The sequence below is a fragment of the Phoca vitulina genome, unplaced genomic scaffold, assembly GCF_004348235.1.
Source record: "Phoca vitulina isolate PV1807 unplaced genomic scaffold, GSC_HSeal_1.0 scaffold23, whole genome shotgun sequence".
Classification (NCBI taxonomy): Eukaryota; Metazoa; Chordata; class Mammalia; order Carnivora; family Phocidae; genus Phoca; species Phoca vitulina.
This window is the reverse complement of record NW_022589726.1, coordinates 22,270,648-22,287,573: the sequence shown is the minus strand read 5'-3', so window position 1 is coordinate 22,287,573 and position 16,926 is coordinate 22,270,648. Positions and strand designations below refer to the sequence as shown.

Sequence of the window (16,926 nt, the reverse complement as noted above, 5' to 3'; positions counted from 1 at the left end):
TTGTAGAGGATACATAGAAATGAGACTCTCTTACTCTCTCTTTTTTCGTATTTTCAGAACATGTACATTGTAACTTGTTCAAAAATAAGGTAAAAAATTCCACACAATTGTCAGTTATAGCTTTTTCATTTATAAGGTGGTTTGTACTTTTGCATGCATTATTTCATTTCATTTTCACCTCAGTCTCTTAGATCTTAAGTGAAAAAGCTAATGTTTGGAAAATGTGCACTTTAGAAATTGGCTTTTAACTATGGATTCCAGTGCTCTCTTGTCTACAGTTACCCATGCCAAAGGGGGCCTCACCATCCACTCAGTAACTCTCTGAGACATCCTTTCTATGTAGGTAAAGGGCAGGAGTTAGAACTCATTTCTACATTGTTTTAAAAGTTTGAGGTTTCTTGTGGGGGAGGGTGTTCTCAAACACATTGCGGGGTGTATTTTCAGAGCATGGAAACATCTCCATTTGTCAGTGGTCTCCAAGCAGTAGCTGTCCCCCCTCCTCTGGGGAGCTCTGTGACGACAAGTCTATGAGGTTGGGCTGGAGATCACTCCAGCCACAACCTAAATGCCTAGCAAGGACAGGAAGACATTCTGGGAAATAAATATAGGGGCACTATGTCAGAAAGGGAACTTTAAAAAGAGAAAAAGCCAAAGGATTTAGAAGAGAGGAACTGAAGACTGAGGGGGTGTCAGCATGAAGCATTGGATGGGGCTGAGAAAGGCACTGATAGAAGGGAGCAAGGAGAGGAAGTCAGGATTTCAACAGACACCACTGGAGATGGCAGAGAGAACAGGGGTGGTGGGAATGCAAGCTGGTGCAGCCACTCTGGAAAACAGTATGGAGGTTCCTCAAGAAGTTGAAAATAGAGCCACCCTATGACCCAGCAATTGCACTACTGGGTATTTACCCCAAAGATACAAATGTAGTGATCTGAAGGGGCACCTGCACCCCAATGTTTATAGCAGCAATGTCCACAATAGCCAAACTATGGAAAGAGCCCAGATTTCCATCGACAGATGAATGGATAAAGAAGATATGGTATATATACAATGGAATACTACTCAGCCATCAAAAAATGGAATCTTGCCATTTGCAATGATGTGGATGGAACTAGAGGGTATTATGTGAAGGGAAATAAGTCAGAGAAAGACACTTGTCCTATGATCTCACTCATATGTGGAATTTAAGAAACAAACAGAGGATCATAGGGGAAGAGAGGAAAACATAAAACGACGAAATCAGGGAGACAAACCATAAGAGACTCTTAATCATAGGAAACAAACTGAGGGTTGCTGGAGGGGACGGGGGTGAGGGGATGGGGTAACTGGGTGATGGACATCAAGGAGGGTATGTGATGTAATGAGCACTGGGTGTTATATGCAACTGATGAATAACTGAACTCTACCTTTGAAACTAATAATACACTATCTGTTAATTAATTGAATTTAAAGAAAAAAATAAAAATAAACGGCAAGAACAGGGGCCTCAGTGAACAATCACAGCTGTGTTACTCCTCCCCCTTTTTGGTTAGGAGAAAGACCAGACTTGTCAAGAGTATTACTCCAGGTGACTGGGGGAAGTAAGAGTGAACACAAGAAAACAGGGAAATATGAAGCATGGAGGTAGGTGTCAGAACAGCCTGGCTGGTGCTCAGGGAGCTGTAGAGGTGGATCATCCCCTAAACAGTAGGCCTGAAGCTCCATTAAGGCACCTCCCATGGAGGAAGAGCAAAGCCTTTGGGTTGCACTCAAGGGCCGAGGAGGGGTTCCTTCCCCTCTTTCCCACACCCCAGGAAGCTCCACAGGTGGGAGGCTGTGTCAGTGGGTCAGAGGCTGGCAATTTCCATGCCAGCTTCCCATGTTTTCTCCCACACTGTTTTTTTTTCTCTTACCTTATTCTCTTGATACCCTCTGCTATATGCCCATCCTCTTTACCCACAAAGGTGAGTATGTCTGGTGGACCCAGCTCCTGCCTGACCCCATCTGTGCATGCCTCCTCTGGCTCCCCTCACATCGCCAATTATTGTAAATTTGCCTAAGGGGTCAAGCCACAGTCACCACCATCACCTCAGTCTCTAGACTCGGCTTACCACTTTAAGGGGCTCCCAAGAGCAAGGTCAGCACTTGAATGACCCTGAGATGGAGGACCTCCTTAAATTTGCTCCCTAGGCCCTTACCTGCCTTACCCTAGGCCTAGTCCTGCTCAGTACTCTGCTTCCCTCATCTCCAGGTTGGGTTAAGACCAGCTAACTGGGGAGGGACATCTGGAAGCCAGGACACCAAGAGGGAAATGGGGAGGCCTAACTTGTGGCATCTTAAGGTTTATGTTTTTGGGAGGGGCAGTGAAGGGGCTCACACATGGCTGTGTAACTCCCCCCAGAGCTATCTGGTGTCCCCCACTCTGTGGCAGCTTTTTGATCACCAGAGAAGAGCTGAGAATGGAGGAAAGAGGAGAGGAGAGGACTGAGAGATGAAATCAGTGATACAGTCAATACGACCTTTATTCAACTGACAGGGACCACAGGAACATATTAGAGACCCTCAGGATACAGACAAAGTTCCCCAGTGGGTAACCCATGGGAAATTCACAGTCCATCAGAGGGAACCAAGTCAGACAACAGCTAGAAATCTGGCAGGCACAGAGCAGTTGGGCTGGATGGCAAGTGGGCATACACCTCCAAAGCTTCCTGTATGAGGGTGCCGTGGTGGCAGTATTGTGAGGCATGGCAGGAAAGTGGTGCCAGGGAAGGGCTCAGCTGAGGAACATGCTGAGTACAGGGACTGTGTTAACACTTGACCTCCCAGGCCTGGAACAGCCAGTGCCTGGCACATAGTGAGCTGGCCAAAAATGGCTTTAGAATTGAGACTGATTCTCAGAAACCACAAGAGACAGGAAGGGACTAAGCAAATCAAAGTAGCAAAAAGTAGAAATCCACTTTGGAAGCTACATCAAGGGAAAAAGCCTGCAGGGAATGGAGTGCGGGGCCTGGACTTGGCAGTATAGACAACCCGTTGGCCAGGTTAGGGTGTGTGAGGAAGGTTGAGAGAGACAGGAAGAGATGCAGAGTGGTGAGATAGCAGCTGAGTTGCTAGAGCCAAGCCAAGGATTTGAGGGAAGAAAGTGGGAAGTATGAGTAATTGACCCTGCTTCGTAGGCTTAAAGCTGACAAACTGGACAACAGGCAGAGGGACAGGGGGCTCTTAATGGAACAGAATTGGCTAGAAGCTTGAAGAGAATTAACTATGATGGAAAGAGAAGGATAGGGAGTAGAAGAACAAATACCCTTGGGAAGGTGAGGCATTCCCCAGGTAAAACAAAAAACAAACCAAACCAAACTAACAGAAAAAGAGAAGTGGGAGCGAAGAGTGGACAAGGAGCTCCATTTATTGGGAAAATGGAGGCAGGGACTCCTCCCTGAGGCCTGGAGTTGAAGAAAACTATGGCCAAGTTTCTCCATCTTGGGGAGAGGGGCTGATCACCTCCCCCCAAACTCCAACCTTTTGATCTTGGGAGAGCCCCCACAGGGGTGGTGAGTTTGCAACGGTCAGTTCAGTCTGTCCTCGTGGGTTTGGTTAGGAGAGGAGCTAGAGGGGGTAATGGGACCAGGGCCTGCCAGACAGGTCCCTTCCTGCAGTCTGAACTGGACAGAATCTTCAAAGCAGGAAATGTATTTTTGACATAGGTACCATGGCTTAATCGATTACAACTCTACCTGGTAAATAGAGTCTGGGTTCAAATCTCGCTGTGTCACATATTACTAAATGAGCTTGCTTCTTTCTTGTGTCCTGGGGGCTCTCCAATGCTTCTGTTGCCCTTGCCCATAGGGTAGGCCAAATCATGGTTAGGAATCCCTTGCATGGTACCTCATTGATCTCCAATGCAATTGTGAGGTTGGAAAACTTGGTTCTTTAAGGGTTTGTGAGAGCTAGCCTTACTCTCTATCCTGAGCTAAATGTTCACCTTGAATGCCTCCAGGCCAACTTATTAGGCCAGGAGAAGGAGGACCAGGTAACTAGCAAAGGAAGACCATTTCCTTGGATGTTGGTTTTTCAGTTTTACATTGGATTTCCCTTCTTTGAGGTGCCTGCTCCTTTTTGTCCTTTCAGATTTCTGGACCCATGAATCCTCAGTGTCCATTGTAGAAGCTCTAGCCCCAATCAGTCACAACAGTTTGGTAGTGGCCCCACCACAGTTTCTAAAATTGTTGACTAACCCAGTCCTGTCACTGATTTAAGGGTGGGGACTCAATGAAACCAGAACTGAAGACAAACTAGCCTTGAGGGGTTGCAGAAAATAAATTTGACAAGATTCCCCTTTCTCCCTGTTTGAAGAGGGTGAGGTACCACTGATTGAAGTGGAATTTGAATCTCCTGGCCAGTAATTCTCAAACTTTAGCATACATCAGATATTCTGGAAGGCAAGAGAAGACTGATTGCTGGGCTCCGCTCTCAGAGTTTCTGATTCAGTTTGTCTGGGGTGGAGCCTGAGAATTTGCATTTCTAAAACAAGTTTCCAGGTGATGTTGATGTTGCTGGTTCAGAGACCACATTTTGAGACCCAAGACCTAACAGAGCACTCCCAGGAATAGAAGGAAATTTTGCCAGCTCAGGATTTCTAAGGGGTCTAAGGGAATAGACTTCACCTTTCTGTTACTGTCCAGCCCCACTCATCCCCGTCCAGTGCACTCATCTGAACAGAGATGGAAAGAACATGTCTCCTGGCATCTCTGGTTCTGAGTCAGGACTCACCTTGCCCTTAAGGAAACAGTAGTTTGAGTGCAGGAATGCAGGAAAGGAGAGGATTTTGTCAGAAATTATCACACCTTTAGCTCCCTGAAGGCACAACGTCACTTTGACAAGGGAAAACTTTTGCCTTCCACTTCTACATCAGCGTTAAGGCTTAAAATGTAAATAACTCTGGTGACTAACATAATAAAAAAAAATGTAAATAACTCTGGGAAAAGCTAACACTTTGAAGGGATTCTTTGCAGACATACTTTGATGGGGGGACAAAGGGGAGGTATTTGGGCCCTGAACAGGGTAGAGGCACCGCAGAAGGAAAAGGTGACAGGTTCCTGAAGATGGACGTCCCCATTTTACATTTGCCCAGAGAGAACACAGAGACAGGTTTTTTTTTATTTAAAGGGGGTAGGGTGGACATGTGGCAAAGCCAGTTAGGAGAAAGATGGGAGATTCCCTGTGGGAAAAATCATTCAAATCTATTCACCCATCTGATGGCTGCTGCTTATTTTATTTTTTCGTCCAAGGGAAGTGGTATTGGACCGAGGTAGAAAAGACAGTGGTATACCAGAAATGACCTAAGGGGATGTCCTTTCTGCAGAAAGCTCTTAGACTCCATCATGCCTTTCATTTGGGTGCTACGACTGCACCCACACTTTGGGGGCTTTACTTGCTATCCTTACAATTACTAAAACAGATCAACTGCTGGAGGTTAACATTTGGTTATTAAGATGTGTGATCTGATAGTACAGAGAGTCACCTCCCACAAGTCTTTAAAATAAGGTTTGTGAGGAGCTCCATTTGTCAGCTTGTCATCTTTAAAAAAAAAAAAAAAAAAACATAGAGTAGAATATCAGCAATACTCTTCTAGTCATTAAAGACTAGACTCTGTCTTTATACCCTACTGCCTCTGGTATCTTAGTCCTCAAAATATTTAGTGATCCTTGCCTTGTAACTTTTGACACAAATATATAAATGATCATATTGGGTCAGGGTAACTCCCAATGACCCCAGTTTAGTTATTCCATGGATGGGCTCTGAACCTGCTAAATGTATATATAAAACAGAGTGAACTGCTAATGTCTGTTTTTCTCAAAAGGGTGTTTCTGGTTTTTATCAGAGTCTCATAAGGGTCTGTGATCTAAAACAGGTTCTGAACCATTGCTTACATAGAGCTGATCTGCATTAATGAATGAGGCATAGTGAGAGGGTAAAAGAAATGGCACAGTCCGGTTTTACCACTGGAATCCAATACTCTCTTATACCTGGGGTATCTCTAATCCTAAAATGCTCCTGGCTCTGAGGACCTTACAAAGGGCTGGCCATTTTGCTCTATTTGTAGGAACGTAAGCAAGAGAAGTGCATTCCAGGCAAAGAAGGAAGGCTGCTCTGAGTGGCAGAACGGAGTTGGGGGCTGGGTTGCTCAAGTCATATCCACTCTAAGAAACCCAGTCAACAAAATGACCCTATTTTCAGCTCCATTTAGGTCCAGAATTCTAAGGAGCTGTGATTCACCCAGTTTTTCCTAAGCAAATGGGACAATCACTAAACTAGATTGTTGCAGCTTACTTCCTCTTGCCTCTCTGGTTAATTCCACCAATTGTGGTTGAGAAATAAGTGTGTTAAGGAAAAACCAGAATCTAAGCATTAAAGAGAAATTATCCCACTTTCACCTGCTTTGCTCCTCTCTCTTCCTAACCCCAAACTGCTCATACAAGATAATTTTTAAATTATAAGACTGGTATTAACACGTTATCAATAAAGCAAAACAATGACCAACTCATCAACAGATGCTAGAATACTTATGCAAGTCCTGGAGTTAAGAGTCTTAAGTGTGGCTACCTTCCCAGAATTGGGAAGTAAACCCAGTGCACACCCCCCCGCCCCCCATCAGCTGAAAAGCTAAACCATAGCCATTTCCCCTAAAGTTCTGTTTCTGGGAGAATGAGATCCTCAAGAAAAACTGTCTCCTTGATGAGGCAATCAAGGTCAAATAAGAGAGATAACAACAACCTGCAAGCACTGTGATTCCTGTCCTAATTTCCCAGCACTAAAACAAGACAAAGAAACCCACTCAGCATAAAGCTTCTATATGCACCTTACTTGAAATCAACAAGAAACAGCTCACCTCACTGAGGATGTGTCTTTCTCTCTTCTCCCAGGCAAAAAGAATCTGTGGCCCAGAGATTTAGACATAGACATATATATCCACAGTTGTCTTGATCTCAGTAATACCAGGGAAGGCTTTACACCTCAACTCTCACAGCTTAACCCATCACTTAACCCTTTCCATGAGGGCTCCCTTAATCGCTCAGCTTACTTCCTATCTTGAAACAAAACAAAAAATCCCATACAATCCCTACTACCCTCATCCCCAGAAAACAGCCCCTAGAAAATCTAGTTTGTACAGTTTGCACTTTGCATGCTCTCTTCAAAGACCCTGCACACAGATACACATAGACACAAAAAGACACAGTCAAGAGGAGAGGGGTCTGTTCAAGGGGATAAAGATTTTTTTCTTCTATGTGGGCCTGGGTTCCTTGGGGGGGTATAAGTCCATCTCTTAGCATTGTAGCGTGATCTCTCATCTGAATATGTGTATGGGGAGGATGAAGGGAGTTGGAATAAGAGGGTGAAAAGGTTCTTGTTTCTATTTTTCAGCAGGTGGGGGTAAGAAGTGTGGATGTATATTTGGATGATCAGGGAAAGGGTGATGGACCCACACAGGAATGAGGTCTGCCCCTCAGCTTTCATTTGAATTAAAAAAGGGGACTCTGGTGCCTGATCACTATCTCTTTCCTGTTTCCTCATTACTCTCTAACCCAGTGTTCACCAGTGTGTTTCATGGAGTCACCAGTTCTGTGGGATGTGAAATAGAAAGGACAGAGGTCAAATCCATTTAGGAAACACTGCACTAAAAGAGGCTTAACAATTCTCTGTACGAATAAGTTCTCAGAGCCTTCAACATGCTAATATGGTCTTTCTCTCTATATACAGAGAGGATATAATAGTTACAGTATACAAAGGTGTTACTCAAATATTTAACTGGTATGGCATAGGCTCCAACCACTTAGAATGGACCTCAGCCATAAACTGCTGATTCTCAAGTGGTACCCTTGAGAATGGGCTAGGGCTGAATATCAGCCCATGCAGTAAGCATTGTTTCCTAAAAGTTTTGCCCAAAGAACTCCATTTTATGTGGTATCTCACAGAACTGGTGAGAAATGTCTGGCCAATGTTAGAACCTCATCTTTCGAGGGACGGAGCCAGGGCTTATGATTCTGGCCACTGGGGTGCAGGAGAGGGGCAGTTCTGGCAGAGACTCCTGGTAGCACCAGCTGCTGATAGATGTGACCACAGCTGCAGCAGAAACAGATTTCAAAAGACAGATGTCCCTCTGTCCCAGCTGCTCCGGGGACTTTGTCCCTGGTGGGTCAGCAGGTGTCTGTCCAGGTGATGTTTACGGCCAAAGCTCTTTTCACAGCGAGGGCACTGGAAGGGCTTCTCCCCAGTATGGGTCAGCCAGTGTCTCACCAGGTGGTGCCGTCGGCCAAAACTCTTCCCACACTCAGTGCACACATGGCACTTTGGCACTGGTGGGGCACGCTGCCGTTTCCTAGCCCCTGGGCTCTCTCCAACCTCTTGGCCCTTGCAGGATTTGCCTTCCGCATGCACTCTCTGGTGGCTGGCCAGATGGGAGTTGCATCGGAAATTCTTGCCACACTCTGAGCACCTGCTGGGCTTGTCATGTAGGTGGGTTTTCTGGTGCCGGATCAGGTGGTGTCTTCGCCCGAAGCTCTTTTCACACTTGAGGCAGCTGTAGGGCCGCTCCCCAGTGTGTGTTTGCTGGTGCCTGGCAAGGTGGGAGCCCCACACAAACTGTTTCCCACATTGGGGGCATGTGTGTGGTCTTAATAGAGAATCCATCTCTGTGCTACATAGAAGGTTTGAGAAGCTATCTTCCTGAAGAAAAGGTGGGCCCAGGAGCATTCCTCTGGAGCCCCTGGGCATGGAATCCCAGCTCTCATCCTGTTCTGGGTTCCAGAGAACAGTATCTTCAGACACACTAGATAACATTCGGGGAGGTTCTGCTTCTAGTTCAGGGGTATCACCCTCGTGCTCACTTCCATCTCCTGTGGAGAAGGGAAAATACCAACCCCAAGAGGGGAGTCACAAGAGAGTACTCTGGGACCCAAGTCACACGTGAAGTTGTCTGATTCCTGTTAGGGCCTAAACCTCACCCCATAAAGGCTGGGAGAACAGACTCTAATGTTGTACAAGACAGTGCAAGAGGTGTAGAAGTTAAAAACCTAAGCTTAGGAGGCAGATTACCCAATTTTGAATCTCAGCTTTCCCACTTAACTTTTGTAAGCCTTCATTTCCTCTTCTGTAAAATGGGAATAATTATAAGATAGATGTTATAAGATAGGTAGTATAATACCTGCACATAGTGAGCACTTAGTAAATGCTTTATGCTATTGTTGTTATTTATTTATTTATTTATTACAATTACTTCCATCTTCCTGACTAAGCATAGATGGAGAGAGTTAAGAAATGTGCTGGAGTGCCTGGGTGGCTCAGTCAGTGAAGCGACTGCCTTCAGCTCGGGTCATGATCTCAGTGTCCTGGGATAGAGCACTGCATCGGGCTCCCTGCTCGGCGGGAGGCCTGCTTCTCCCTCTCCCACTCCCCCTGCTTGTGTTCCCTCTCTCAATGTCTCTCTCTCTGTCAAATAAATAAATAAAATCTTTAAAAAAAAAAAGAAAAGAAATGTGCTGCAATCCTTACTGGCTAAGCGACCACCTGTCAGCAATACTAGAGACACTCCGGAAAGCATCTCCACAATGGGTGGGAGGTTGAACAATAACATCAACAGTAACAACAACAACTAACATTTACTGAGTGCTTATTATGTGCCTGGTACTGTTCTACTCTGTTAACATACTGAAATATCACAATAATTTACCGATGAGGAACCCAAACAGGGGTTACTTTTCCAAGGTTCCCAGGTGTGGGCCTGGATTCAAATCCACAAAGTTTGGTTCTAGAGCCTGCCTTCTAAACCATTCTGCTACACTGTCTTGCCTTTGAAGAAAAAGATCTGTAAACTTTTTGACTCTGTAAGTCACTGAGCAGAGAAGGGATTAGATGGACACGTAACAATGACATTCCAAGAGGGTTGAAAGCAGTGGCTGAAAGTCTATTCTAGGTGCTTACCTGTATATGTGACCCTCAGGATGTCCCTCTCCTCCAAGTCCTGAGGGTCAGGAACCCATTGTTCTTCCCCTCCTTCTAGTTGAGAAAGCATGTCCAGTTTGGGAATTGGAAATCCTGCCCATGGGAAAGGAAAACAGAGATGTCAGTGAGTTCAACTGTAATTCTATTTCCGAAAAAAAGCTGTTTCCTAGATTACTCCTTGGAACTGAAGATAAAAGAAGGCCAGATACAGGCCTTTCTCCCATCCCCATTTCTGTTAAGTCCCTCTTCTTTCTCTTAGAAAATCATATTCTCTTACCTAGCATGTCTGTTTCCTGCCACTCAAATTTCAAATACTTCCAGACCAACTGTCCTTAACTTCACTTAATTAGCCCTACCACAGCTGTCCCACCCCCACTCCCATCTTACCTAGATGGCTTGCTGAGTTTCTATCTATCACTTAAATGTCCTTCTCTCTGCTTTGTAAGAACCTCCCAATTCCCAACCAAGAAGAGCCTAAAGTTCTCTTCTCCACAATTCAGCATTATTTTGCTCTTGTTTTTAAGAAATGACACCTCATTTCCATTCTCTCTGGATTAGTCCTAATGCTCTTTCTCTGGTGAAAGCTTAGACAGATTTCCAGCCAAGGAAAGAATCCTAGATAGACACTATCCAATAGCTCTGGAGCAGATGGCTCCATCCTCCCAGAATAATAATCTTTTAAAAGTGGCTAGGGAAGATCATGCTTACTTAGAGAGACCACTATCCCACAGTTTTCCTGCATGACATATTCTCCATAAAAGTCTGTCTGAGAAGGGTCCAGGCTCCGCCACTCCTCCTGAGAGAAGCACAATGACACATCCTTGATGGTTACCAGGCCCTGAAACAAAATGTAGCATCATCTGTCAGTAATTGTTCCTTAAGGAAAATGTGATCCCAGTGTAAAAGGCTGAAGTAGTAGAGGAGAGGGCATGACAGCATCTAGAGAAAGAACTTCCCAGAGGTCCCTGGGTAAAGCATATAGTTTTGATGAAAGATAAATGAGCAGATGGGCAAAAGTATGGTCAGTGAGTGAGTGAGTGAGGATAACGTCTCTTGAGGAGTTTCCCACTGGGACCATGGGAATTTGGAGGCACCATGAACTCACTGCTCCCTCTGTTTAACTACAGGTGTCTGCCCAGTCTTTTTCACTTGCCTTATTCTTTTCATTGCAGAAATTGGGTACTAGCCCCTTCTTCCACCACTTGACCTTTCCTTTTCTATCAGCACAAAATCATTTAGATAAAACATTCTTTCTTGCCCTGCGCCCATCATGCCATATCCTTATCTTTTGAGACAGCATAGTATAGTGGTTAGGAGCCCAGATTCTTGAGCCAAATGACTCCTAGCTCTGCCACTTATTAGCAGTTTGTCCTTACACAAGTGCCTTAATCTCTTCCTACTCTATTTTCTCATCTGTAAAATGGGCCTAATTGGGTTTCTCTCAGGATTAAATGGGTTAATATATACATAGCATTCAGAGAACTGCAAGCATGGTAAGCACTCTGGGAGTGTAGCTACTACTACTATTATTATCTTTCCCTGGGTCTCCCAGTGCCTTCTGAATCTAAACCTATTTTCTCTCTCTGGCTCTGCCCCTCTTTACATCTCTCTATCTTCTCTTCTTTTCTATAAATTCTCCATTATCCACCCGGTCCTGCCTACTTTATGTTCTTTCAAGCTTCCTTCAGGTCCTTTTTTCCTAATCTTTCCAGATTTTTTTCTTAAAGGACATTAATAAATTGTTCTTAAAAAAATCTCTCTAGGGATGGCATAGCCATCCATTAGAAACAACTTAACCTCTGGGAATTCCCCTCTTCTTGTCATGCCTCCACTCATTTTTTCACGGGTATTATAAGCCCCGTGGAAAGGTAATCTGTTCAGTTATAAGGTGAAGATACCATTAGTGATCATGTGAGATAACAAATCGATGGGCTGATGCTGAGGCTACAGAAAGGCAGCAGTGATGAGACCCTGGGAGAGGCCAAGGGAAGCAGATAGCCCACCTGTGATCCTGCCGCAAGAAGTGCAGCTGCCATCTCCCAATCTCCGGTGCTCCCCTCCTGGGGAATGGCAGGAACCCAGGGAGCTGACTGAGCTGGAGAGGAGAAAGAGGAACCACTAGAAATGGATCATCCACCCTTACCCAGTGAGAGCCTGGGCCCCATGTTAGAGGAGCTTAAGGGTCATATTTTCCTATATCTTTGCCCATTGGTAAAACTCAAATGCATACACATAGTGGAAGAGACATTCACTCAAAATGTTCTGCAAGGCTATTAGGTGGTTTTTAGTAGAGCTTATATGTCAGCCATCTCTACTAGGCTAGCTGTGCTTTGAATTTATATTATTTGAATATAATTTTCACCTAGTAAAGTGCATCTTACTGGGTGTGTTCTCAACAGTAATCGGAGTTGTTGTCACTTCCTTTGTCTCCCACATTCAATACCACTAACCATGCACTTGCAGCATGTGGAGGGAGTGATCATGCAAGAAATGGGAGAAGCCCAGTTTTATGGTTTACAGAATCCAGGAGCTCCTTATATTCCTGTAACCAGGGCCCAGGAAGCCAGGAAGAATGGACTAGTCCTGGTACTGGTTACTGTACTCAAACACGCATACACCCTGTAGGCTCTCACCCTTCTCCTGAAGGGACTGTGGCTCCTCTTCAAGGTCACAGCATAGGTGTTCCAGTGACCCTGGTGCTGTTCTCCATGGCCCCTCTTCTTGGCTTCCCCTTTCCACCTGAGGCTCTGCTCCATCCAGCTGGACATTCATTGACTCCCATCCTGTCCCCAGGACTGCAGTCTGTTCTGAAAGCATTTTTGCTGCAAACCCAAATTGTGACCTGGAACAAATTCATTATCAGATGTGCCCATTAAAAATGGAAAGGGGTGATATTCCTAAGGGAGTTATGGAGAACAGCCTCAGGGATAAAAAGATGAAACTGGGTAAGAGGAGCTTGATGGCAGATGAACTTTAAAAGCTTGGTGTGTTCCAATCAACTGAGCCTGGGCCAAGCTTCTTGGAGGAACTCAGAAGTGAGCAGGTGCTAAACAGCAAAGTCACTAACAGTTATTTTGGGGACCTCATTGCAGAAACAGAATATCCCTGACAGCTGGAAGAACTTCATTAAAACAAACAAGCAAACAAACAAAAACAATCCTGGAAATTCAAAAGCTATTCATTTAATTTCAACAAATACAATGAAGTAAGCAATCTGGACACATGTAGGATGGGATGTGCACTGATTTACACTCAACAAAAATGGATGTAATCACATATAAGATTTTCTGCCACAAATCCCATTCTCATCAATTAGTTCAGAATGATTACTACAGGTAGAAGACCCAGCCAAAGGTGTGTGTGTGTGTGTGTGTGTGTGTGTGTGTGTGTGTAAGGAGCACACGCCTCCTTTATAAGACTGAACCAAATGACACCTCACTTAAGCCTCAACAAAGAGACATAACCTGTCACTCTGATGCAGAAAATGAGAATCTGATGCAGAAAATGAGAACTGGTAGTAAATGTGGTGGAAAGACAAATAACTCAGAAAGCAGGTATAAAAATCCAAAACTGTAACAGACAGGAGAAATTGGTCAGTGAGGAATTGATTCTAATTGAAAAAAAGAACACAAAGGGTTTGAACCAGAGTGAATAAAGGGGAAATAGTTGATGCTAACATGACCTCAGTGGGTGAATTAACAATCCTGTGAGTTGAGACATAGGAAATAACCTGAGACATAAGAAAGAACCAGTCAGATCTCATTAGAAAAATATATTCAGTTTTAAAGAAGGGTATGAAGAAGCCAGAATATGTTTCATCAGAAGAAACAAAAGTGGAGAAAGGGATGGGAAATATGGCCATTGGGAAAAGTTAAAAACAATAGACATAGTTTTCTCCTGTCTAGGGAAAAAAGCTGATGAATGATGCTACCAAGAAAGAGAAATGGTTTCTATCTCTGTATAGATCTATTCTTTTGATTGCAAGAGAAGAGATTTAGGTTAGATAAAGATATTCTTTCTTTTTTTTTTTTTAAAGATTTTATTTATTTATTTGACAGAGAGAGACACAGCGAGAGAGGGAACACAAGCAGGGGGAGTGGGAGAGGGAGAAGCAGGCTTCCCGCAGAGCAGGGAGCCCGATGTGGGACTCGATCCCAGGACCCTGGGATCATGACCTGAGCCGAAGGCAGACGCTTAACGACTGAGCCACCCAGGCACCCCTCTTTTTTTTTTAACAGATTTTATTTATTTATTTTAGAGAGAGAGGGAGAGAGAGAGAGAAAGAGAGAGTGCGCATAAAAAGGGGAAGGGCAGAGGGAGAAGCTGAGCAGGGGCTCAATCCCAGGACCCTGGGATCACGACTTGAGTCCAAGGCAGACACTTAACCAACTGAGCCACCCAGGCAAAAATTCTTAACAATAATCCTGTAGTGCACAGGACCAGGTTGTGGGCTTTTCTTTTCTCTGGACATTTTAGGAGTCAGAACAGGTCTCATGTGTTGTGACAAGGGCTTCCCTGACTTCTGGCAGAGAAACAGTCTATGAGACTGCACAGAGTCCTTTCTGCTTGGCAACATTTTGTGTGTGTGTGTGTGTGTGTGTGTGTGATTATTATTCAGTACTCAAGCAGTCAGAGCCAGTGAAAGGCTTCCAAAAACAGGTCAGAACCTTGGTTAACTATCCTGGCTCACTCATATCCATTCAGTAACATTTGCAGGAACCCAGAAGCCCAGGACAGGTAATGACAGATGTCAAGTTGTTTATTTTCTTGCCTAACTGTCTTTGACAAAAGAGGTAGGTGGCAACCCTAAGACCAATGCACAGGAAGGCAACAAATTACCCTTTCATCTCAGAAGTCCAAAGAAGTCTCAGGGCCTCATGGGAACATCCTGGACTGATTCCCAGCTTAGGAGGTTTCCTTTTCAGAGACTTCTCATGAGAAAGGAAAATTCCCAATAAAGCAATAAAGGGAAACTTCCATTTTAACTCTCTCTTCTGAATTCCAGCCCCTGTATTTGCCTTATTTTTAACATATAAGGCACCAATTCCCTCTCTTCACTGGAGGTCTTTGCTTCTCAAGCTCCCTTTGAACATCCTCCCTCAGGGTTTACCTACAGCTAATACCTGGACACCTGTCTCAAACTCATTTCTCCATCTCTCCAGCACAGTCCCTTGATGGGAAGCCTCTTTCTGCAGAGCCTCCTGGGCTAGCGGTGAGCCTCTCCAGACCACTGACAGAAAACCTGTGGAAGCGCTGGTAAAAATCTCAGCAACAAGGGGGTGGGTACTTATCCTCACACTGCATTTCCTCCAATGTTCACTCTCTCAGAGCCAGCACCTGGGCAGTTAAGGGTGTCAGCCCTAACCAGGTTTCTCCTGGCTCCAGGATGTTCCCAGGCCTACTGGAGTCTGGGTTCTAGGGCTCCCACTTCCCACTTTTCCTCACATACCCGAGGGTCAGGGCACCTGCTGAAGGAAGTTTTTGCAGCGGGCGCTGTTGGACAGGGAAAGGAGGGTGTAAGGAGAGGAGCAGCCCAAGGGCACAGGGACGAGTCGCGCTCTGTCAGAGAACCCTGCCCTCTGCCCCGCGTGGGGCAGGAGCGGGACGGGCGCCTGCTCCGGAGTAAGGCTGCTTCTCCCCTCCTTCTTGTCACAGTGCCCCTGGAGAGGGTCAGATTTCAGAGAATCCGAGAGAGGCAGAGCTGGGGCAGGGGAAGTGAGCTCAGAAAACAGGTTTCCCGTGAACGGAGGCAAGAGCAAGTCAAGAGAAAGGAGCCACGGGGTAACCTGTGCGCGAGTGACAGCGGCGGGAACCCGCGGGGCCTGACAGCGACGCCGGAGACCGGGAAGCCAGGGCGAGGGGCGGGCACAGAATGTCAGTGGGGCCGACCCCCCGGTTAAGGCAGCGACCCGGAGGCCGCGTCGATCCTCCTCCCCGCCCCATGGGTGACTGGGCCCCCACCCGCCGCCCCGGGAAGCCTGGCGTCCCTCCCTCCAGCCGCGACTCCCTGCGGCCCGGCCCCACTCACCCCGGTCGGCTTGGCCTGCGGCCCGAGCCTCCCTTCTGGGCGCCGCCTGCCCCTCCCCTCCGCCCTCCGCTTCGTCGGAGCCGGCGGCCGCGGAGCCAGCGACGGGCGGAGACGGCGGCCGGGCGGGCGCGGGCGGGGCGGACACAGGAAATCCCCGCCCGCTTCCGGGGCTCGGCGGCAGCGGCGGCGGCGGCGACGTGGGGGAGGGGGTGTGGGGGTGATGGGGTGGGCGGGCTGCGGCCCCCACGTCCCCCGCGCCCGGGCCCGCGGAGCCCCGGATCTCGGCGCACGCCCGCCTGAGGACGCCGCGGGCCCAGGCATCGGGGTCCCGCCTACGGTGGCCGCCCGCCTGCGCCCGCTCCCTGACTGACCATTTTCGGTCCCGGCCCCTCGGCCTCCCACGGGGTTCTTTGCACACGGGATCATTAATTACCCCGACATTTAATAACCGCGCGTTATATGCCAGACAATCGCTGTGAGAGCGAATTCTCAGGCCACAGTCCGGAATTCCTCGAAAAGCTTGACTGACTTCTAGGTTTCAAGACAGCAAGGATAGGGGGCTTGAGAGCACTGAGGAGGAGTCACTCGTTCCGCTTGAGAGATAGTCAGGTTGACTTCACCGAGACTGTGCTGTCTCAAGCAGGCCTTGTAGCCGCATTGTCCGGTTTGCGGGAGCCACTAGCCCCATGTGGCTGCTGAGTGCTCGCGGTGTGGCTAGTCCAAACAGAGATGTGTTGTAACACACACACCAGATGTAGATGAATTAACAAAATGTCGAAGAGCTAATAAGCTGTATTTGGCATATATAGGGTTAAATACATTATTAAAACTAATTCCACCTACTTCTTTTCACTTTTTAAGTATGGCTACTGAAATTATTAAATTATATATGTCGCTTGCGTTATTTTTCTATTGACAGA

The 16,926-nt window shown here is 46.4% G+C and overlaps 1 protein-coding gene across 1 annotated transcript; it reads right to left on the bottom strand.

Annotated features, from left to right (window-relative positions):
* Positions 1-1,413: 1,413 nt before the first annotated feature.
* On the bottom strand, positions 1,414-16,125 carry ZNF641 (zinc finger protein 641). The gene is made up of 6 exons (XM_032420437.1): positions 16,007-16,125; positions 12,612-12,820; positions 11,982-12,073; positions 10,687-10,816; positions 9,958-10,071; positions 1,414-8,873 (listed from the first exon to the last, which is right to left on the bottom strand). The coding sequence occupies exons 2-6, from the start codon at positions 12,793-12,795 to the stop codon at positions 8,119-8,121; spliced, it is 1,275 nt and encodes a 424-aa protein (XP_032276328.1). The 5' UTR covers positions 12,796-12,820; positions 16,007-16,125; the 3' UTR covers positions 1,414-8,118.
* Between the last annotated feature and the right edge of the window lie 801 nt (positions 16,126-16,926).

What these genes read in the sequence shown, in the direction of transcription:
- ZNF641 (XM_032420437.1), bottom strand. Translation starts at nt 12,795, where the DNA reads ATGCTTTCAGAACAGACTGCAGTCCTGGGGACAGGATGGGAGTCAATG. An exon ending in TTCTTGCGGCAGGATCACAG is followed by an intron (nt 10,817 to 11,981) that starts GTGGGCTATCTG and finishes ATTTTGTTTCAG; the next exon opens with GGCCTGGTAACCATCAAGGA. An exon ending in CCTGAGGGTCACATATACAG is followed by an intron (nt 8,874 to 9,957) that starts GTAAGCACCTAG and finishes CCTTCTCCACAG; the next exon opens with GAGATGGAAGTGAGCACGAG.